We start from the raw sequence: 24197 nt of genomic DNA, 5'->3' as shown, positions 1-24197 counted from the left end.
CACTTTGAAGAAACATTTTTTACAACACTACTGTTATCAGTATTGTTTGAGGCTTCAATAATTTAATGAAATGTACTTTTGTTTAAGTAATTGATACAGACCTCCTAGGTTGGATGTAGGGCAAAAGGAAGGACATGATGTCCGTATATTTGTTTTTCACAAAAGCATCCCTTAAAACCTTCCATCGCGCTTTACACGTATCAGCTGAAACAAAGGAGAGACACAGGTGAATATCAAATGTTCACATATAACTTATATTTATTTGCTTCTTCCCTCACAGGTACATGGCTTCCGGGGATTCGCTTCTGAGTCTGGCATATAGCTACCGCCTGGGGCACACAACAGTCATGAAGTCAGTCCACATGGTGTGTGCTGCCATTGCGAAAACCATGATGGAGAGGTTCTTGCCCAGGCCAACACAAGACACATGGGAGGAAGTGGCTGACGGCTTCTGGAACAAATGGAACTTTCCAAACTGTCTGGGAGCAATAGATGGGAAACACGTGACCATCCAAGCCCCACCACAGTCAGTTTTTTAATTATAAAAAAACCTTCTCCATAGTGCTGTTGGCACTTGTGGACTCCAACTACAAGTTCAGGGTCATTCAGGTGGGGGACTTTGGAAGGACCAGTGATGGCGGTGTATTTTCTGGGTCAGCTCTGGGGAGAGGAATGGAGACCAAGTCACTTCATGTCCCACCCAGTACCTCTCTGCCTGGCGCTGCTCACTTGGGAGATGTGCCACACGTCATGGTGGGTGATGCAGCCTTTCCACTTAAGCCATACCTAATGAGACCATTCCCTGGACTGAACTCACGAAAAGAGGGTTTTTAACTACAGACTTTCAAGGGCAAGGATGGTGGTTGAGAATGCTTTTGGCATTCTCTCATCCAGGTGGAGAGTTCTGCATCGCAGGATCAACCTGCACCCACAACATGTGGACACCCTCGTTGTGGCTGCATGCATCCTCCACAACTTCCTGCTTGCCCCGAGGGAGAATATGAGGTTGCTGGAGGAGGCAGAGCAACAGGGGAGAAACCTGCCACCCGTTCGCAACATGGGAGGAAACAGGGCCTCAAGAGAGGCCTGTCATGTGAGGGAGATCTTCTCCACATATTTCAGCTCCCCACAAGGCAGTGTGTCCTGGCAGGACAGGATGATTTAAAAGCTTTTTTTTTTAAGGCGTGAAAAATGTATATATTTGTAAATTTGATCTTTTGTCTTCTGTTTTTGTTTAGCTCATGTATGTTGTCTGCTAATGACAGGGGTGGAATCTAGTAGAAGTCCGTCTAGGACTTTGTTCCCTCCTTGCACAGCATTATACGCTTTTTTTGTGCTAAATAAATGAACCTGAACTGAACCTGAACCTGAAATAGATGTCAGATCTTGTTTTTTTTATCATTCTCATTGCAGATTTATTGTTCTATTATTCTAAAGGTGGCATCATTCATTGTAAATAAAACATTTAAAAATTAGCCTGCTGCTTCACAAATTGTAGTGTCAACTGCCACACCCCATTGTAAATGCAGTGCCACTCTGTCAGCAATTTACATTAGCATACGAAAGGTAGAGACTGAAAGTTGATACACTTCCCCCACAGCTGACTATTTCAACAATATTTAACACTGGGCAGTTAGTTACATTTTCAATAGGTAGCCTATTTATAATAGTATTACATATTTGTATATACCTTTAATACCACTGCTGTGTGAAATATCTTCTGTGTATTTCCTCTTTACAGAAAGTTTAAAATAAAAACAAAAGGTTGCAAGTACAAAAGCTTTAAAGTTATTCAGTCAAGTAGCCTAGGCTACTTCTAAAGAAAACGAATATTTTATAAAGTCATTAAAAATGTTCAGTGACTTTCAATGATCAGGACAGGGTAAGAAATAGGTAATGTGCTATATTAATAAATAATTAAACAGTTTACAGATACTCAACGGTAGTTTCTGTAACGTTACGTTTTTAGAATCACATTTGTAGCATCTTGGCAATAGTTTAACTACTTATTACTCACCATCCACTCCCAAAACTCCTGCAATTAAGTACCAGGCTTTGTCCTTTCTTCCATTGTCCTTGTAAAAAGGATCAGATGTGTCATAGATCACTTTGTGTTTTTCCACTTCGACAATCAATCGCTCATTGTCCATCCTGCCGAGTCCGACCCTCTGATCAATTGACCGTTGCCTGGTAACACCGGTAACGTTCATGATGTAATGTTGTTGTGAAGTCATACACGTGTGTGGTTGTGAAGTTAGATGACGGTGACGGTGACCGCGACGCTGACGTTCCGCGGCGCTGACGGCCCCGGTGGAAATCAGGCGTTAGGGTGAAAATTGTCTTAACATTGAATGTTTGCCTTTTACTAACTGAAGTTGATATTGTGCCTTACTGATTAATAAATAAAACAGAACACCAATGTTTTACTGACTGATGAGATAAAGCTGAACCTGTGTCTCTACACTGGAGACTGCAAAGCTGCACACAGTTACCTCATCACCAGAACTAACATTGAACATATATTCTCCACTTTAACAGTACTGATCAACACTGAATATATCTCACTGATGATTGTTTTATTAGACTGAGCACTTACTCATTTTACCCAATTAAACAAGTTAATCCTGCGTGGTGTGAAACATTTGCCTTTATGTACCTGTTTATGCGTTCACTTTAAGTAGTAGTAAAGTTTAGTCTCATGTTTTAACTAACCTATCGTGTCTTATATTTTTGACTAACCCCCTGAGTTTAAAGCAAACCATATAGATTTGTGTTCAGCTTAATTCATAATGCAATGAATACCAGTAACCTGTTTGATCATTCAGAGGTAAACTGAGGGCACACAGAGCCACAGTGAAAGCAAAACATCTCCAAGGCCGAAGGGAGGAGAGGATGAGAGGCCTGTGGCTGAATGAAGCATTGTGAGGAAGAGTTTTAATGGTCTGTATTATCTGCCCTGACCCCTCAGACACCTGGGTGGAGAGTTATGTCAGTGTAGGGAGGGTTTGTTGTGTTTCAGGCCCAGAGGTTCGTGTGCTGGGAAGATGGGACCAACATGTGCCAGCCAGAGGGCACCAACGAAGGGAGGGCTAAGTTTAAACCACAGCCACTCCCCACCTGTTACTGACCAATAAGGATTAATTACACACACATAGTGCGAATTTATTAAAATTAATGTAACGCCTTTGTTTTAGGCAGAAGACAGAGAATTCTGGCTCTCTTGGGATGGTGGTTGCAGCTAACTGCTGCAGACTGCGATTTCCTGAACAGGAGAGTTTTTTGTATCTGATTTCCTTTGATGATCCAATTTAATAAATAGTTAACCGGAACGTCGTTGTTTGTCCTCTCTTGGAATAAACGAACACGCAATGTCAGTTTTCCTGTTTTTTCATCCTGACAGTAGAAAGAAAGATAGACAGAGAGAGGGGGATTGATTTATAAAAAGAGAGAGAGAGAGAGGGGTAGAAAGAAAGAAAGAGATAAAAAAGAAAGAGACAGATAGACTACACTATACACTAGATAGTTACACTAAATTATAAGATTAAAAGTCAAAGTTCATGATGTAGAAGTACCAAAACAAAGACTGCATCATTTCTGTGTGTGTGTGTGTGTGTGTGTGTGTGTGTGTGTGTGTGTGTGTGTGTGTATGCCGGTACAATCGTGTCTTATTACGTGCGCCCCTATCAACTGGACGTGTCACACCCGCGTGCTTTGACGCCTGTGCAGCAGACAGCGCCTGACGTGTAATGTAGTTTCCTCATTGACTTATAATGGCCCCCGTTCACGCGCACGTTCACGCGTGATGACTGCTGCACGCCGGTAATCACACTACGCGTAGGCAGGGCAAGGCAAGGCAATTTTATTTGTATAGCCCGTTTTTACCACCAGTTTGTCTCAAAGGGCTTCACATGGCATCACAACAACATCCTCTGCCCTTAGACCCTCACATCCACTGAGGAAAAACTCCATGGAAAACCCTTTTAACAGGGAAAACCAGGAGAAAGCTCAGGGTGAGCAACAGAGGAGGGATCCCTCACCCAGGACGGACAGACGGGACAGAGATGTTGTTACAGACAAGAAAACAGTTTACAGTTTGTCACAGAATGTGGGAAAGATTCTGCATTGCGTAGTGACCACGTGTAACATTCATGCGTTTTTTAGCGAACGCACGCATTAATGCTCACGTGAAGCTGATTGAACATTTCTGTCAGGCGCTCGGGGGGGCGGATCAGCAGCGTGACCCGGGGATGGCATGGACCACGGAGTGGAGAGAGTTGCTCCGGGACCTGGCCGCTGTGGAGCGAAGTTTCCAAATATCATAATAACAAAACAATAAAAAAGTCAAAGACTTCATTTTCCATGTTATTCTGTTTTTGTTTTAAAACAGAATAACAGAAAAACAACGTTGTTTTTTGTTTTTTTTGGTTTTGAAACGGAAAAACGAAAGAGTTCTGTTTCTGTTTCTGTTACTTTGCTTTTACACATGGCCTGCAGACACAAATGAATACAAACATTTGTAAGTTAACCACGCCCCCCCGCACGTAATCAGTTCATTGACAACTGCTGGGACAGCTGGAGATGTGCGTTAGGTTTGTGCACCTGAATAGCTGCACAGAGGCTGCAACACACTCGGCCGAGTTTTATTTTATTTTATTTTATTTTTTTTACACTTTATTAATAATTATATTGAGAGTGAGGAGTTGTCGTCACAGCTCAGAGCCCTAATACATCCATGTCAGAGCCCCGCCCCCCTTCTCCGCCATGATGGAAGGATTCCGGTGGCAAAAGCCTTAGGCTACTAGTCTATGGGCAAAACAAAATCGTCTACTCCGTAATTTACTGTTTTACAATACCGGAAATCACTGCTGTGTTAAAAACTGCTTCAGTGATATACTTTCTCCTTATTCTTTCTAGTAATTTGTTGATCTGTTGGCGCAAAAAAGAGCTAGAATTTAGTCCGTCTCTGTGCTGTTCTGATGACGTTGCCCCTGGCAACCGATAGCGTCTCCTTCCATCATGGCCTCCCCTGGTTGACTAAACTGAAAAGGCCAACTACACCACGTTCATGTAACGCGGAGTGGTGCGCACGGTGCAGATCAACTTCCTGCTGCGCAGCAACAAAATCTGCGACCGCACGTACGTGTGAACGCGTAACATAATTTGTCAAACAGTGACTGACAGACGTGCACACGCTGCTTCATACGTACGCAGCTTTTGTCACGCGTGAAATACAACCTGCGCGTAACAACGCACGCACGCGCAACAAAGTAACCATGCGTGCACACACACGTTGCTGCGCGTCTTCGTGGTTGTTTTGACATCGATTTCACCCCATAGTGTGTGTGTGTGTGTGTGTGTGTGTGTGTGTCTATGGGGTGAAATCGATATCAAAACAACCGGAAAGACGCGCAGCGACGTGTGTGTGCACAAATGTTCAATCAGCTTCACGCGAGCGTTAATGCGTCCGTTCGCTAAAAAACGCATGAATGTTACACGTGGTCACTACGCGTAGTGTGATTACAGGCGTGCAGCAGTCATCACACGTGAACGTGCGCGTGAACGGGGGCCATTATAAGTCAATGAGGAAACTACATTACACGTCAGGCGCTGTCTGCTGCACAGGCGTCAAAGCACGCGGGTGTGACACGTCCAGTTGATAGGTGCGCACGTAATATGACACGATTGTACCGGCATAGTGTATCTGTATGTGTGTCTGTATGTGTGTGTGTGTGTGTGTCTGTATGTGTGTGTGTGTGGTATATGTGCTATAAATAAAGCACATAACTAAGTGCTGCTGCTAATTTAAGGTACATGTACATGGACATGTAATACCCCGGGTGTTTCCTCCGTGCACCGACACATCCCAACATTCACTGTGCACATGCAGGCTAATAAAAGCTTTTACATGTACGTAGTATTGTGTTTCTGCTCAGTTCATCATCTAAAGGAAACAACTGTAAAAAAAAAAAAAAAAAATCAAAGGCCTTAAATAATCTGTCAAAGTCACAAGGCAACAGAAACACCTCAAACTCACTGCGGTAATGTAAATATCACCAGATAACTATGGAGCTTGTTTAATATTCTTATTATCTATATTTCCATACTGTTGAATCAGACTGTTCTGTCTGAATGATGTTAATTATGAGACCTTTGTTATAAATTAACACGCGTTTCCACTGCAGGAGTTCCTGGTAGGAATTAACATTGTAGATATCAACAACGTCTTTCTGACTGGTCGTATTTACATTTTGAATAGCTGGATTTTTTTTTTCAAGATATCTGTAATTCAGTTTTGCCTCTTGTCAAAAAGAACATTTCTGATCCACAACTACGTTCTTCCGAGGACAAATGACGTCACTTTAACCATTCATGTGTATGGGGTTTGTCATTACAGATATCTACAATTCAGTTGCAGATATCCACTATGTGAATTACAGATATCTGTAACTGAATTACGACTAGTACTAATTCCAGTTACAGATATCTACAACGTCATTTCGCCTAGTCAAAACGTAATTACAGATATCTGAACAGGGACACGTAGATATCTGTAATTGAGGTGAATTAAATATATCTTGAACTGGAATTATGACTAGTCAGAATCAAACTGTAGATATCTCAAACTGGAATTAGGAATAGTCGTAAATCAGTAGTGATTTGATGTGATGTTCTGATGACGTTGCCCCTGGCAACCGATAGCGTCTCCTTCCATCATGGCCGACCGGCTGCTCAAACCCCGCCCAGATCAGACCAAATCGGCACGTGACTCCTCACTCTCAATAGTTTCTAGTTACTTACATAAGATGCTAACATTAGCAAACACTGGTGCTCGCTCAATCATGAGCAGTGAGACAGTGGAGGATTAGTTGTTCATTCATCATGAGCTTATATTGTCGTTTGGCAGGTGTTATCTAAAATATTCAATTTAATTTCAATCTTTTGTGTGGCACCGATGGTTTATAAAATTGTTTTCTTTTTTTGATATTAGCATATCAAATATGCTAATATGCAATATATTAGCAATAGACACACCATATGTTTTCACTCGTGCATTCAGGATTCAGGAGTTTTTACCTGGTTGTTGAACAACCTTTAAATCCATATACTGAAGACTCAGTTATTGTACAGGATATGGGTGAAAGTACATTTACCCTCAGAAAAGATAAGATATGATATTTTGTGTGAATTAAGGAGGTATACTGTATATTGGGCTATTGATTTCATCATATTTATTTGACAACTTCAATGAAACAAGATACTGAGAAGTAAAGTCTTGTAACTTAATGTTGTAACTTAATGTTGTATTACTCCACCTATTTTTATTTAAATTATGAAAACTTTTTCCACCTGTTTTTTAACCTGCCATTGTTTGTTTGCACCACATCATCTTTGTGAACCTGCTCCACATGTGCAGCAGGTGGCAGTGTTACCTTTTCCAACATTAACTAGTATCATATTATAGCTGCTGAACAGTGCCCAAAGTAAACACATAGCCTAGCTTTTTACAAACAGCTCAAAATAGGGCAGCTAGACTTACTCTTGATTGTTCTTATAGATCGAGTGTGGACCGTATGCATTCTTGTCTGGGATGGCTGAAGGTTATTCATAGGTTATCCAGCAGTTTATTGTTATTTATTCGAAACATTATTCACAACAATTATAATACAGATCTTTTTAATCAGATTGGTTATAATGCTGATGTTCACCACTACAGCACCAGAGCTTCAGCTCAAGGTTTACTCGCATTACCACGACCAAGAACTAATTCAATGAAAAGCACTGTTGTATATAGAGGCATTTTGTTATGGAATACTCTTCATTTAAATACTAGGACTATTCCCAGTAAAAAAAAAAAAAAAGCATTTAAGAAACATGTAAAGTCACTTTTTAGACTCAATAGTCAATCTTTCATGTTACCATTTTGAGAACTTTCTTTTTCTTTCCATTTTTCCTTTCTTTTTATTGTAACTGGATCTGTGTATTATTATTTTATTTTGAACTTTTGAAAAGGACCTCCAGGAAGACTAGCCTAGCCGTTTGTGCGTCGGCTAATGGGGATCCTCAATAGACAATAAACAATAAACACATAGCTGGGAAAATAAGCTTTTTTTAAATTATTTTTATTTTCTTATTATAGTCATGTTATGTGTGTTGAACAATGTGGGAGAAACCGGAGCACCCGGAGTAAACCCATGCCACCATAGGTGATAATAGTGACATTAATAAAGGCTGGTGGTTCATTTGTCTCAGGATGTTGTGTGCTGTGTGTTATCCTCTCTGTCATGGCAAAAATGATACTAAAGATGCCACGTGAACCCTCGCCTTCAAGCTGTGAGGTCAGACCGCTGTAGATGTTCCCTTTTTTTTCTTTTCTTTTTTTTTTTTTTTGAGAAAAATTGTGGGAGTGAACCGGAGTACCCGGAGAAAACCTCATGTAGCCGCAGTCAAAAACACTCACAATCTAAAAGGCTCACTGGGCAAAAAAGACATTGGCTGTGTCCGAAATCATGCACTCATTCACTACTCACTATATAGGGTATATTAATACTGACTACACATTTGGACAGAAGAACTTCTAGAAAGAGCCGACATGAGGCCACTGAGCAAAGAAATGAAGTGGAAAAGATGGAAGAATCAAGATAGATGACTGGTCACATACTAAGGCAGAACCAAAATGACAACTGCAACATGGCAATGACCTGGGCACCCGAAGAGAGAAGAGGAAGAAGGAGAAGGAGAAAGAGAAGGAGAAAGTAGCCTACATTGCAGTCACAGATCATGGATCGCAATTAACTGTGCGGTGGAGTAGTGTCTGAAAGGGAGCTCACTATGTAGTCCACTATATAGTGAATGAGTGATTTCGGACACAGCTATTGAGAATAGCACACAAACAACAAATTCAGCCCTCACCTTCCAGCTGTGAGGTCAGATATTCAAAAACACTCACAATCTAAAAAGCTCACTGGGCTGAATGTTACATTACCCCTGAATGGCACCAAGCTGATTCCTATCCAAAGATTCTGGTGATGGATTTGCCGATCGACGAGAAGAACCTGGAGATGCGGGACTGTCTTGGTTTTGTCAGATTGAGTTTAAAGGAGGAGAGAATAGATTCTTCAACTTCTGGTTCTCTCAGTCTCATAGAAACCAGCAAATTCACGACACAGTCCCATTTCAGACACAGGTCCTTGAAAATGGCCTTGCCGAGTTTTTCAGCTTTTGTTTGGGTGGTTCCAAAATCAATGTCCTCGACCTCAGGCCATATTTTTTCGAAAAGATAGTCCACTGCGCTCTCTGAGTCTCTGGTGGGAAAGGGCACCTTTGATTTCTTCCATGTCTTCATGACGATCTGCTGCACAAGTGTCCGTACAGCCTCCATCTTTTCATCCCTATTTTCCACGCGGACTGAAAAAGATACCGTCCCTGTTTTCATAGATACTACCACCCTAAACAAATCTTTTGGGGTTTGTGTTTTTACTGATGAAGTGAGGTCCATCAAAGCAGACTTTGTAACTGTGACCATAGGTTCTTCCTCCTCAAACGCAACCACTGGGGTCAGTGTTGTCTCTAAAACCTCGGGCTCCATTGAGGTAGACTCTGCACTTGTTGTGTAAGGGTCTTCCTCCTCAAATGCAACCACTGGACTCTGTGTTGTCTCTAAAAGCTCGGGCTCCATTGAGGTAGACTCTGCACTTGTTGTGTAAGGGTCTTCCTCCTCAAATGCAACCACTGGACTCTGTGTTGTCTTTAAAAACTCAGGGTCCATTGAGGTAGACTCTGCACTTGTTGTGTAAGGGTCATCCTCCTCAAACGCAACCACTGGGGTCAGTGTTGGCTCCACTGAGGGAAACTTTTCCTCTTTTCCTCTTCCTCTTCTTTCTGATGAAGTGAGGTCCAAAGGTTCTTCCTCCTCAAACACAACCACTTGAGTCAGTGTTGTCTCTAAAAACTCGGCCTCCATTGAGATAGACTCTGCGCTTGTTGTGTAAGGGTCATCCTCCTCAAACGCAACCACTGCGGTCAGTGTTGGCTCCACTGAGGGAAACTTTGCCTCTTCAAACCTTTGCCTTTCTGATGAAATTATGTCCATTGAAGCAGACTTTCTAACTGTGACCAAAGGTTCTTCCTCCTCAAACGCAACCACTTGAGTCAGTGTTGTCTCTAAAAACTCGGCCTCCATTGAGATAGACTCTGCGCTTGTTGTGTAAGGGTCATCCTCCTCAAACACAACCACTGGGGTCATTGTTGTCTCTAAAAACTTGGGCCCGGTCCAGGGAGACACTGAGCTTGTTGTGTAAGCTTCTTCCTCCTCAAATGCAACCACTGAGGTCAGTGTTGTCTCTAAAAACTCAGGGTCCACTGAGGTAGACTCTGCACTTGTTGTGTAAGGGTCATCCTCCTCAAACGCAACCACTGCGGTCAGTGTTGGCTCCTCTGAGGGACACTTTGCCTCTTCAAACACAACCTTTGAAGGGTGTGTTCTCTCTGATGAAATTAGGTCCATTGAAGCAGACTTTGTAACTGTGACGTAAGCTTCTTCTTCCTCAAACGCAACCACTGGACTCTGTGTTGTCTCTAAGAACTCAGGGTCCATTGAGGTAGACTCTACGCTTGATGTGTAAGGGTCTTCCTCCTCAAACACAAACACTGGGGTCAGTGTTGTCTCTAAAAACTCAGCGTCCATTGAGATAGACTCTGCGCTCAATGTGTAAAGTTCTTCCTCCTCAAACGTACTCATTGGGTACTGTGTTGTCTCTACAAACTTGGGCCCAGTCCAGGGAGACACTGAGCTTGTTGTGTCAGGGTCATCCTCCTCAAATGCAACCACTGGGGTCTGTGTTGGCTCCATTGAGGGAAACACAACCTTTGAAGCTTGTGTTCTTTGTGATAAAGTGCGGTCCATTGGGGCCTTTGGGGATCGTGTTCTTTTGGATTCCATCGTGGGCTCGTTTAAAGCAGCCTCGACTTCTTCCTCCGTTTCCTCGGGTATGGTCAGGAAGTTCAGCGACTCGTACTCTCGTTGTCTTTGCAGAGGTTCTTCGTAATTGTCTTCGTCTTCTGAATCTGTGTCTTCTGGTAACTCTAGGGGTTCCACGTAAACATTTTCTTCGCCTGTTGCCTCAGATTCCGAGTCGCAGTCCTCTGGTGACGATGGCGGTGGCTCTAAACCGCTCCTCTTACTCTGTTTCCCTGGTGACGATGAGGGCGCCACTGAAATAGAGTCTGCAGATGTTACTGGCTCTTCCTCCTTTTCCTCTTCCTCCTCCTCCTCCTCTTCCTCTTCCTTGGCGTCATGCGTTTGGGACTGTGGTCTGTGCACAGACATGCGCCCCTTCAGAGCGTCGATCGCCCTGGTCGTGTGGATGTTAGACTGCGTGGTGAGCCACCAACTCATCAGTCCCAAGCAGCTCTGCACTCTGTTCTGTATGTCGGCGTACAGGTTGATGTGTGACTGGCGGATGGACGGCTTCTTGGAGATCTTTTTAATCATCTGCATCAGAGCACCTCTGCGCATCTCCTGACCCGTGAGGTGCTTGTAGAGCAGGTCACAAAGATCTTGCGTGAATTTGAGAATATTTCCACTGGAGAGTTGCTTCAGTGTCCAAAACACATTATAACCCTTGGCACCACTGGAACTAACCGTTTTCTGTAGCAGCAAGTCAACACTGGCTATGAGCAGCTGCACCGAGTGTGTGCTTTCAACTTTGGTTTTGTTATAGTTGGCCTTTACCTCTGCCACTGTGAGATGTATCGCTGCTTTGACAAACTGCTTTCCAAGAGTGGCCTCGATGCGCTGCGTAAGCGGTTCCAAGCACGCTTTAAACTTCTTCTTGGGAATTGGGTTCACATCAATGCCAATGATTGATTTAACTATATCGCGTACAGCAATGTTTATCTCCTGAGAAGAGGCAGATCGCAGCAGCTTCTGCTTCACGACCGGCAGATTTGCAATTAGAGGTTCTGTGATTTCATTGACCTCCCTGCCCAAAATCTCTTGCAGCTTCTGAGTGATTGTAAACGTGTACGTGGCTTTGCTTGTTTTTTCCGTCTTCTTCAAAGGTAGACGAAACTCCTTCGTAATGTTTATCGAGCAGTCGGACAAAATTTTGTCCACATGTTGGACCATGTTATCGAGCGTGCAGGGGGCGATCACATGATTTGGAACAAGTTTTTCAGAGTCGGAGTCGTTGGATCGGGCAGATTTTACTCTTTCTGTGACCTCTTTGACGATCATATTAGTCAAGAGTTTTACACTGCTACATTCCTTTCGATCCTCCTGGTCCACAATGTTGCCACAGCTTTCGGTGAGAATGCTGCGCACCGCGGATTTGATGCACTTGTCTGACCAGTTATTGGAGAAAGTCAGATCTGTCAACGCGGCATCTGAAACGCCCGTGATGAACGCCAGAAGCTGCTCGGCACACAGGGTTTTCATGGCAAAATTGATGGATTCACCAAACAGTATGTCTGTCCACTGGTGTTTCGTCACTCTTGTAAAAGAGGAGGAGATGAGTCGACGCACATCTTCTCTTGTGACCCACCGGTCTGTTTTTGTTACATCCATTCTTCGATTCTTCTTGCTTTGAGATCGACGAGTTTTGTGATCAACCAGTTGTTTTGCGAACAACAACTTGTTTTATGATAAACAAGTTGTTTTGTGTTCAACAACTTGTTTTGCGAACAACAATTTGTTTTGTGATCAACAACTTGTTTTGAAAACAACTAGTTTTGTGATAAACGAGTTGTTTTGTGACAAACGAGCTGTTTTATGATCGACAAACTGAACTGTGATGGACGAGCTTCTGAACGTGGCTGCCTCTCTGTAGACTGACTTCTTCAAAAACTAACAGATCAAAGGAAATTCAAGGGATTTAAACCTACGATTGTGACGTCAGTTGTGACGCAGGCCTGAGATCAAGGCCGTAGCAACCGTTGCTATGCAGTGACGTGCTTACCTTTGCAATCGAAGGTCGAACTGGACGTCAGTTGTTGCCTGATCCCCGAGATCACGGTGCCTGGCAACCGTTGCTAGGCAGCGGCGGCGGTCGGCTCTCGAACCGGAAGCAAGCTAAAAAATAAAAAATAAATAAAAACTCCAGAGTGTCGTCGTTGAAAGTAAAAGTCGTGTTTGACAAAGTTTAACCACGTCCAGCTGGGTTATTTACAACAGTTTAATATCTTAAATCGAACTGACAATGAATTCTGATTAACTGTTCTCAACTTTTTCATCAGGTATTTTCAAAATAAAAGAAAAAATGGCCGCTCGTTCGGCTCTGTTTACCCTCGGAGATTTATTAATGTTTGACAACCGGAGGATCTCAACAGTTTATTATGACGTTTTTGCGGCGGAGTCAAACAAATGAAATGAAAGAATTCAGGTCTGGTTCAAAAACAGCGTTTATAATCCGACTGTTTTCTAACGTGACACACAAACCCAGAGGGAAATGCGTTTAAAAGAGAGATGTGACTGGATCAAGGTAAAATAAAAGACACCGGAGAAACCGGAGAGGGAGAGGTGGACACAGTGACAGCCAGGAGGAAAACACTGGTAAGGTAACGTAACAACTGGTTTATAATTATACTGTATTCATATAATGTCTCCAGTGGTTGTTTGAATGACAGTAGTCAATAAATAAAAAATGGTTAACGTTAATTAGCCTACTTTATTGTGACAGACAGCGGGTTTGTTATGTTAACGGCTGACCAACGGTAACTAGCTGCTAGCTGCTAACGGAACAAGCTACATGCTAACTACCGGCAAGTTACATGTAAGTTAGGGGCAGCTCAACTTCATCATAATAATAATCATCATAATAATGATTAAAAAAAGAGTCTAAATCGATGTTTATTTTATTCAGTGAACCAGGCAGTGGACGGACGGACAGCAGAGGAGCCAGGTGACCGGACATGAGCCCGCTGGACCCGGGTGAGTTGGTTAAACTCTCCGGTTTAAATCAGTAACTTATGGCTTTTATGTTTTTATATTTTATCTAAAAACGACTACTGAGCAGTCAGACATATTGTTAACAGTGTCACAGCAGCAGCAGGATGAAACTCAGCTGTTAAACACTATGACAAATGTGACTTTTGTCAAACCTGTTTACGGTTGAATCCGATATTGTGTCTATAGTTCATTGTTCAGGCCTCAACAATGAACTATAGACACAATAAATGACATCTCTGTATATATATTATATTATTATAATATTTGAAACCATAGGTGATGGGTTAATCTGCTAGAGAAAGACGTATATATATATATATAAGTACATATATTTTTTTGTATTATTTATTTGATTAGGACATTGCATATTAATCAACATGTCTGCCAGAGCATCAATGTAAATATGCTGGAGTTAGCGTTGTCCTAAGGCAAGTCATAACATACAAACAATATACCAGTATACAAATACTCTAGATAAAACACAGTTTTACACAAAAAATAGGTCCAAATTCACATTAAGAGTCCATATAGAAAAATAGAAAGACAAATTTCTTGCGCCGTTGTACTGTATGTCACAGTCACCTCTAGTTAGTGCTCTGGTGTTTATTCTATTTTTCTTTACAAAGTTCTGTAAGGGTGGAGGGGCTAGAGAGATAACAGTCTGATTTCATGAGAATAAAAAAATAATAGCCACCATATTGTCAAGAAGCAAAAAGAAAAAATAGACATGTTAACTTATGAATTAAAAATATGGCCCTAGAGGGACATTTTCATGTACAATATGAAACTCTGAATGAACACCCTCCATCCTTCTGCTGGAAACTCCAGCTGTAGTGTTGGTGTCTATGTGTAAAAGAAAATCAAAGGAGGAAATCAAATGACATGCTTCCTCTTTGTTAGAGAAAACCACAAGAGAGCAGAGGAGATGACAACAAAGTGCATCACTCGAGGTCTACTTTCGTTCAAAGTCTTCTTCTTGGTGGAAACTCCTGATATGTAAGTGTATCGTACCTGGCAGGACTTTCTTTTATTTTGGAAAATGTAATGTACTACACACTGTGCTGATCATGTTTCCTCCTCTAAACCATTGTGAGATTGAGATTTATTTATTTGCCAAACCAAAGTCCAGGCACACAGGAATTATTGTGCAGGGTTGTCTTGGAGTCTAGTATTAGATATTAGACATAAGACACAGAACGGCACATAATCAATAATTAAAAGTGCTTAAAACACCATCCAAGAAAGGAAAAGTGTATAATAGAATAGAGGTCAGAGGGAGAGGCACGGTGGAATTTTCTTAGTTCTTTGTTCTTGCTGGTTTTCCTGTATAATAAACCACCAAACGTATGTGTTTTCCCCTCCGTCCGTCTACACCACTCTTTGATTTTATGATTTGAAACTTTTGAAACAGCTACTACATTAAGTATTTGGAATCTTCTTCTGACTGTTTGCATGTGTGTGTTTTCTAAAATTGCAGTGTGTTGAGCCCTCAGGGCCACCATAGGGAAAAACCATGTTGAACACAAGAGGAAGTGATGATAGTAGAGTTATAGACAATTATAACAATAGTAATGATGATTAACTTCTTTTTATTAAGCAATTTTTCAAGAAAAAGTAACTTAAACTGCTTAAAAGTCAAATAAAATAAGGACAGATTAAATGACAGTGAAGGTAAACATTAGAAAGACAGTCGATGATTATAGATACAAATAAAAACACAAAACAGTGAGATTAATAAAATGTGAGAATTTGGGACAAGTCAAATAAAGTAAACTGGTTTTTACTCGTCATTTAAATAAAATGTAATGTATTTTACTTATGGTCAAGTTCCACATTTCAGCAGGTTTAACTCACACAAGAAAATACACAAAACAGGCCTGACCAACACTGTAATGTTTCACACGCAGAACATTTATATAAATAAAAGTAGCTTTTTTTTCAATAAAAAAGAGGAATATTCCTTACACATTCTCCAGCAAAGAAGATACATGTTTCACAGCTGTCTGCAAGCAAAAAACATCTTATAAAGTTTCTGTTTTTTTAGTAGTTTTACACACACACACACATGCCGGGCTGAGGCGCTGTGGGCGAGGGCTCCATCTAGTGGTCAGGTACAAGAAAAGCATAATTCTGGCGACATTCATCCGTTCAGGGCTTCATCAAACAGCTGTTGGTGTGTTAGGGGGGTGTGACGTTGGGGCGTGTGACGTTGAAGTGGGTGACGCGCTGGGCGCTGTCCACCTTGCACATCTCCACCGGCTCGTTCTCCGTCTCCGAGGTGCTGATGAACCAGCCGGGGAACAGCACGGACTCGAAGCAGCTCAGAGAAACTCCCTCGTCCCTCTTGTAGAAGAGGAAACGCTGTATGTCGTCGCTCCACTCCTGAAACCAGAGGGACACACTGATTTAAAACCTACTGACTTTTACTTATAAAGTCAAAATGAGATAAAAAAAACTTACTAGATTTTGAGTTTAAAGTGATAGTTCAACATTTTGGCAAATTGGCCCATTGCCATAATCCCTATAGTCATAGCAGTAGGTTCGTTACATGATGCGAAGCCTGCGAAGCTAGTTCAGGCAGACGACTCAAGCCGCGCCCATCCTGATCAGCTGATCAGTCACATGCTCTCCTCGCCCAGATAGGGCGGGCTATTTAAATCTCCCAGCTCACCTGCTCGCTCCTGGCTATGCTTCTGCTGCTGCGCCGCTGCTCTGCTTTCGCCGCTGCTGCTTCTGCTGCCCTGCTGCCCATGAGGTTTTGCAAACCCACCACCTCCCCAGCATCCACCTGTGGGCTCTGTCTCTTGATCCCTTGTGGGGGGTCAGCTTCATTCCCTGTAAATGTCTGGCAAGGCAGATCATTCAGGGAATGAATATGAGTCAGAGCCTGACGCCAAACCTGCTGCAACCATGCTCAAGAATATGCTATCCATGCTGTGCTTCAGCTTGCTATGCTTATGCTCAATAAATGATTTCTTCTCATTCCAGAGTTGTCTGATTGAACTTTAGTTGTCGGTGTAAGCTATTTTTAGAATGGAAGAGCAGAGCAGCAGGCTGCTCAGAGCTACGCTATGGAGGCTAAGGGAATTACTTGGTTTCCCTCATCAAACTCATCAAATACAAAATACAAAAACTCTAGAACGCTTTTGTGGACAAGTTGTGACCTGCACATTCACCACGCTATGAGATAATAACGGAATGTTATGAAACTGAGCCGTTTTCGAGGTAAATACAACAGAGACTGCTTGCTGAAAAACTGTCCCTGAACGCAACTCGTTTTTTTTTTTTTGTGATCAAATGTTTTTTATTTATATTTTATATTTTCTTTTTCATTTGCAGTAGTGACATCAACAGTTATGTCAAATAAGTATTACAACACATACTTACATATACCCCCCACCCACCCTTCGGACCTTAACCATTTAATGGACAGAAATCATAACGGAAAGAAAACAATAAGAATAACAGTAGTGATTAGAGATAAACAAATAACTCAATAAACAATCGTAAATAAACAAAAATTCAGGCAGGATTAATAAGAATAAGAACTGGACAGGGAAAGCTGCAATACATGGTGTTCGTTTTAAGTACTTCTTGCAAGTCTGGATTTGATTTGATCTGCTGCCATGTGCCAAGATGAGATATTTTGTTGCTTTGCATTATTGACTCGGGCTGTAGATATTTCCAAATAAATAATATCAAGAAAAGTCAAATACCAATGAGAGATGTTAAGCGTGTGCGGTGGTTTCCATCTCATTGCAATGATCTTTTTTGCTGCTGTTAAGCCAGCAAGTAATATTCTTTTTTGACACTGTGATAAATTAATTGTGGATAAGTTATTTAATAAAAGTGTTTGAGGGTTTGCTGTTATATTTTGAGCTGTCAAAGAAGACAATGCAGCTGCAACCTGCTGCCAAAATTCGATGACAGGTTTGCATTCCCAGACCATATGTATGAAAGTTCCTGGCTTATTCTGTGAGCATAAAGTACATAAAGAGCTGTCCAGGATCTTCATACGGTGGAGCTTGCAGGGTGTAAGATAAGTTCTATGCACAAATTGATAATGAATAGCTTGGTGATCTGGATTCCTGGAAGATGAGATAACGTTAGTCCATACATCATTCCAGTCAAAGTTTGGATCCCAATCTGATATGTCCCTACCCCATACTGCATCTAAACTTAGAGGCTTATATGATTTCTTTAAAATATATTGATATATAGCAGAGACCTGAACGCAACTCGTATCAGCGGTTTTGCATGAATTTACCACTAAAACATCTCCGTCTCGTAACGTTGTGTTATTATCTCATAGCGTGGTGAATGTGCAGCTCACAACTTGTCCACCAGAGCGTTGTGGAGTTGTTGGATTGTGTATTTGATGAGTTTGATGAGGGAAACCAAGAAATCCCATAATGAGCCTCCGTAGCGTAGCTCTGAGCAGCTCACGGCTCTGCTCCGCCGTTCTAAAAACAGCTTGCACCGACAATTAAAGGTAACGAACCTACTGCTATGACTATAGGGATTATGGCGATGGGCCAATTTGCCAAAATGTTGAACTATCCCTTTAAATAAAATCCTTTAGATTAGGGCTGGTTTTTTTTGACTCATATCAATTTTTATTTGAAAGATCCAATATCAGTTCATAAAATCCTGGTCTGATCTATACTTGATCATGTTGAATAAATGTGCATTACTGTCACTGCTTTTGGGTCAGTTTGTAATGTAAACATTAAACATTAGGGCTGTCAGTCTTCCCCCCAAATCAGATTTGAATTTCTAATGTTGATTATGTTCAGTAGTTGTTTTTTTTAGCTCATTGTATACACCTATACCAGCTTGTTATTAGAGGGTGTGTGTAGATGCACCGTCCCAGCTGTATTAACGGGCAATAACAAACACTCCGCTTGTAAATTTAAAGCTGCAGCTCTACGTCCCACGCACAACGTTAATTTGCGTCGCTGCAGAAGGAACACGTTGGAACGTCAGTTTCACCTTCGACTGTTCTCATTTATAAAATAATATGAATTCTGTTTGAATAACCAAGTTCGTTCTGACGGCTCTAATAAACATTAATATTTTAAACTAGAAAAAGATGCGTGTGAATGCTGAAAGCAGCTGGATGCTATTGGTGAAGCAATGCCGAATGAGCTGAAGAAATTGTTGAAACAAGAGAAAGAAAGATAGAAAGATAGAAGTAAAAAGACAGAGAAATGGGGTAGAAGAAAGAAAGAAGAAAAAGAGAGAAAAAAGAGACAGAGAGAGAGGGATGATAGATATAAGGAGGTAGATAGAGATAGAGAGGGGTAGAAAAAAAGAAAGAAAGAAGTAAAAAGACAGAGAGGGTAGAAAGAAAGACAGAAAAAGGGGGTAGAAAGAAAGAATAAAGTAGAAAGACAGAGAAAGGGGGTAGAAGGGAAGAAAGAAAGAGAGTGGTAGGTATAAAGATAGATAGACAGACAGACAGACAGATATAGAAATACAGAAAGAGAAAAAAAATAAGTAAAAAGACAGAGAAAGGGGTAGTGTTAGGGTGAAAATTGTCTTAACATTGAATGTTTGCCTTTTACTAACTGAAGTTGATATTGTGCCTTACTGATTAATACATAAAACAGAACACCAATGTTTTACTGACTGATGAGATAAAGCTGAACCTGTGTCTCTACACTGGAGACTGCAAAGCTGCACACAGTTACCTCATCACCAGAACTAACACTGAACATATATTCTCCACTTTGACATTACTGATCAACACTGAATATATCTCACTGATGATTGTTTTATTAGACTGAGCACTTACTCATTTTACCCAATTAAACAAGTTAATCCTGCGTGGTGTGAAACATTTGCCTTTATGTACCTGTTTATGCGTTCACTTTAAGTAGTAGTAAAGTTTAGTCTCATGTTTTAACTAACCTATCGTGTCTTATATTTTTGACTAACCCCCTGAGTTTAAAGCAAACCATATAGATTTGTGTTCAGCTTAATTCATAATGCAATGAATACCAGTAACCTGTTTGATCATTCAGAGGTAAGCTGAGAGCACACAGAGCCACAGTGAAAGCAAAACATCTCCAAGGCCGAAGGGAGGAGAGGATGAGAGGCCTGTGGCCCGCTGAATGAAGCATTGTGAGGAAGAGTTTTAATGATCTGTATTATCTGCCCTGACCCCTCAGACACCTGGGATGGAGAGTTATGTCAGTGTAGGGAGGGTTTGTTGTGTTTCAGGCCCAGAGGTTCGTGTGCTGGGAAGATGGGACCAACCTGTGCCAGCCAGAGGGCACCAACGAAGGGAGGGCTAAGTCTAAACCACAGCCACTCCCCACCTGTTTTTGACCAATAAGGATTAATTACACACACGTAGTGCGAATTTATTAAAATTAATGTAACGCCTTTGTTTTAGGCAGAAGACAGAGAATTCTGGCTCTCTTGGGATGGTGGTTGCAGCTCACTGCTTGCAGACTGCGATTTCCTGAACAGGAGAGTTTTTTGTATCTGATTTCCTTTGATGATCCAATTTAATAAATAGTTAACCGGAACGTCGTTGTTTGTCCTCTCTTGGAATAAACGAACACGCAATGTCAGTTTTCCTGTTTCTTCATCCTGACAGTAGAAAGAAAGAAAGAAAGAAAGAAAGAGAGAGGGGGATTGATTTATAAAAAGAGAGAGAGAGAGAGAGGGGTAGAAAGAAAGAAAGAGATAAAAGAAGGAAAGAGACAGATAGACTACACTATACACTAGATAGTTACACTAAATTATAAGATTAAAAGTCAAAGTTCATGATGTAGAAGTACCAAAACAAAGGCTGCATCATTTCTGTGTGTGTGTGTGTGTGTGTGTGTGTGTGTGTGTGTGCCGGTACAATCGTGTCATATTACGTGCGCACCTATCAACTGGACGTGTCACACCCGCGTGCTTTGACGCCTGTGCAGCAGACAGCGCCTGACGTGTAATGTAGTTTCCTCATTGACTTATAATGGCCCCCCGTTCACGCGCACGTTCACGCGTGATGACTGCTGCACGCCTGTAATCACACTACGCGTAGTGACCACGTGTAAGGACGCAAGCGGGGGGTGTGGAGAGAGTTGCTCCGGGACCTGGCCGCTGTGGAGCGAAGTTTCCAAATATCATAATAACAAAACAATAAAAAAGTCAAAGACTTCATTTCCCACGTTATTCTGTTTTTGTTTTAAAACAGAATAACAACGTTGTTTTTTTGTTTGGTTTTGAAACGGAAAAACGAAAGAGTTCTGTTTCTGTTTCTTTTACTTTGCTTTTACACATGGCCTGCAGACACAAATGAATACAAACATTTGTAAGTTAACCACGCCCCCCGCACGTAATCAGTTCATTGACAACTGCTGGGAGTCGGAGATGTTGATCATATTTATCCCCAGTTTAATTTATGCTGGAAAAATGTTTTGTTTGGCTACACTGAATATGATAAAAAACGAAATTCTCAGTTTTATATGATTAATTTGTGAATTATTTTATCCAAATTTTATATACATAAGTCTAAATTTTCTGGTAAGAAGCCAAACTTCTTGGTCTGCATATGTTGGTCAATATATCTCCTCCCTCTGTGATTGTGAGAATAAAAAAGCTGTTAAAACGTATGATCTTTGTAAGCTTTACAAAATATTTATTTAAGTTTATGTTTTTTCTGTCTTGCTGTCAACCCCTGGCGTATTTATGATGGTTTGGTTGTGTATTAATGTTGTATACACTTATTTCATCTAACTGTATTCAGTCCTGTGTATACTCTTGTTGTCAATAAAGTTGTTAAAAAAAAAAGACAGCTGGAGATGTGCGTTAGGTTTGTGCACCTGAATAGCTGCACAGAGGCTGCAACACACTCCCGGCCGAGTTTTTTTATTTTTTATTTTTTTTACACTTTATTAATAATTATATAGGTACTGTAACAAAACTGTCGAGCCATCAGGAAGGTTGAAATTGAAATATCAATGCAGAATCAGTGTCAACCATGGAGCATAAAAAGACATGACATCACTGAGCCTCCTCCTGTCTATAATATAATTATCTCATGGGTCTTTTCCTTTCTCCTTTTCCTTCTCCTTTTTCTCCTCCTTCTGCTTCTTCTTCTTTTCGTCCGGCAGGCAAAGTCTGGCTCACTGCTGCCTCCCCTGGTTGACTAAAATTAAAAGGCCAACTACATTACACGTCAAGTTACGCGGAGTGGTGCGCACGGTGCAGATCAACTTCCTGCTGCGCAGCAACAAAATCTGCGACCGCACGTACGTGTGAACGCGTAACATAATTTGTCAAACAGTGACTGACAGACGTGCACACGCTGCTTCATACGTACGCAGCTTTTGTCACGCGTGAAATACAACCTGCGCGTAACAACGCACGCACGCGTAACAAAGTAACCATGCGTGCACACACACGTTGCTGCGCGTCTTTCCGGTTGTTTTGACATCGATTTCACCCCATAGTGTGTGTGTGTGTGTCTATGGGGTTACGCGTGCGTGCGTTGTTACGCGCAGGTTGTATTTCACGCGTGACAAAAGCTGCGTACGTATGAAGCAGCGTGTGCACGTCTGTCAGTCACTGTTTGACAAATTATGTTACGCGTTCACACACACACGTGCGGTCGCAGATTTTGTTGCCGCGCACGTGGTCACTACGCATAGTGTGTTTACCGGCGTGCAGCAGTCATCGCGCGTGAACGTGCGCGTGAACGGGGGGCCATTATAAGTCAATGAGGAAACTACATTACACGTCAGGCGCTGTCTGCTGCACAGGCGTCAAAGCACGCGGGTGTGACACGTCCAGTTGATAGGTGCGCACGTAATATGACACGATTGTACCGGCATAGTGTGTGTGTGTGTGTGTGTGTGTGTGTGTGGTATATGTGCTATAAATAAAGCACATAACTAAGTGCTGCTGCTAATTTAAGGTACATGTACATGGACATGTAATACCCCGGGTGTTTCCTCCGTGCACCGACACATCCCAACATTCACTGTGCACATGCAGGCTAATAAAAGCTTTTACATGTACGTAGTATTGTGTTTCTGCTCAGTTCATCATCTAAAGGAAACAACTGTAAAAAAAAAAATCAAAAAAAAAATCAAAGGCCTTAAATAATCTGTCAAGGTCACAAGGCAACAGAAACACCTCAAACTCACTGCGTTAATGTAAATATCACCAGATAACTATGGAGCTTGTTTAATATTCTTATTATCTATATTTCCATACTGTTGAATCAGACTGTTCTGTCTGAATGATGTTAATTATCAGACCTTTGTTATAAATTAACACGTGTTTCCACTGCAGGAGTTCCTGGTAGGAATTAACATTGTAGATATCAACAACGTCTTTCTGACTGGTCGTAACTACATTTTGAATAGTTGGATTTTTTTTGGATATCTGTGATTCAGTTTTGCCTCTTGTCAAAAAGAACATTTCAGATCCACAACTACGTTCTTCCTAGGACAAATGACGTCACTGTAACCATTCATGTGTATGGGGTTTGTCATTACAGATATCTACAGTTCAGTTGCAGATATCCACTATGTGAATTACAGATATCTGTAACTGAATTACCACTAGTCATAATTCCATTTACAGATATCTACAACGTCATTTTGACTAGTTAAAACTTAATTACAGATATCTGAAAAGGGACATGTAGATATCTTTAATTGAGGTGAATTCAAGATATCTTGAACTGGAATTATGACTAGTCAGAATCAAATTGTAGATATCTGTAACTGGAATTAGTACTAGTCATAACTCAGTTACAGATATCTGTAATTCATATAGTGGATATCTGCAACTGAATTGTAGATATCTGTAATGACAAACCCCATACACATGAATGGTTAAAGTGACGTAATTTGTCCTAGGAAGAACGTAGTTGTGGATCTGAAATGACAATTGTGGATAGGAAGAATGTAGTTGCAGATATCTGAAATGTTCTTTTTGACGAAGCAAAACTGAATTACAGATATCTACAACACATATCCAGTCTGGCTGTTAAATGTTAAAACGGCTTGCCATAGGCCGTGTCTCCACTGCATCAGGACTCTGGAGGCGACGTGCAACAGTTTCCATCATCGTACAGTCATTGTGCAGCTTTTCCGGCTGTATAGACGCTTTCTAATAAAGCTGGGTTTTTAATTGTCATTTCGATCGTCACATAATCGCGTATTTATCAACTGCTACTCTCATACGTATTTTACCGACTTATTCTCTCTTTTTTTGGGCGTGTAGATGCTTTTTAATAACG

General features: G+C 41.3%; 3 protein-coding genes across 3 annotated transcripts in view; 1 reads left to right on the top strand and 2 right to left on the bottom strand.

The window, feature by feature from the left end:
- Positions 1-24197, bottom strand: part of sec14l7 (SEC14-like lipid binding 7) — a 251691-nt gene that overhangs the window by 90177 nt on the left and 137317 nt on the right. The window lies entirely within an intron of this gene.
- purbb (purine-rich element binding protein Bb) overlaps positions 1-24197 on the top strand; it is a 77286-nt gene that overhangs the window by 34848 nt on the left and 18241 nt on the right. The gene's annotated exons all lie outside the window — the stretch shown is intronic.
- The window catches only part of il1b (interleukin 1, beta), a 43583-nt gene continuing 35368 nt past the window's right edge, over positions 15983-24197 (bottom strand). Inside the window, exon 6 of the mRNA XM_083983676.1 lies at positions 15983-16327. Coding sequence (XP_083839802.1) covers positions 16124-16327 — 204 coding nt within the window. The 3' untranslated portion in view covers positions 15983-16123. The remainder of the gene's footprint in view (positions 16328-24197) is intronic.

Source organism: Trachurus trachurus, assembly GCF_905171665.1.
Source record: "Trachurus trachurus genome assembly, chromosome: 12".
In the NCBI taxonomy this organism is placed as follows: domain Eukaryota; kingdom Metazoa; phylum Chordata; class Actinopteri; order Carangiformes; family Carangidae; genus Trachurus; species Trachurus trachurus.
Note: the sequence above shows the minus strand (reverse complement) of the source record. Positions and strands in the feature narration are given on the sequence as shown.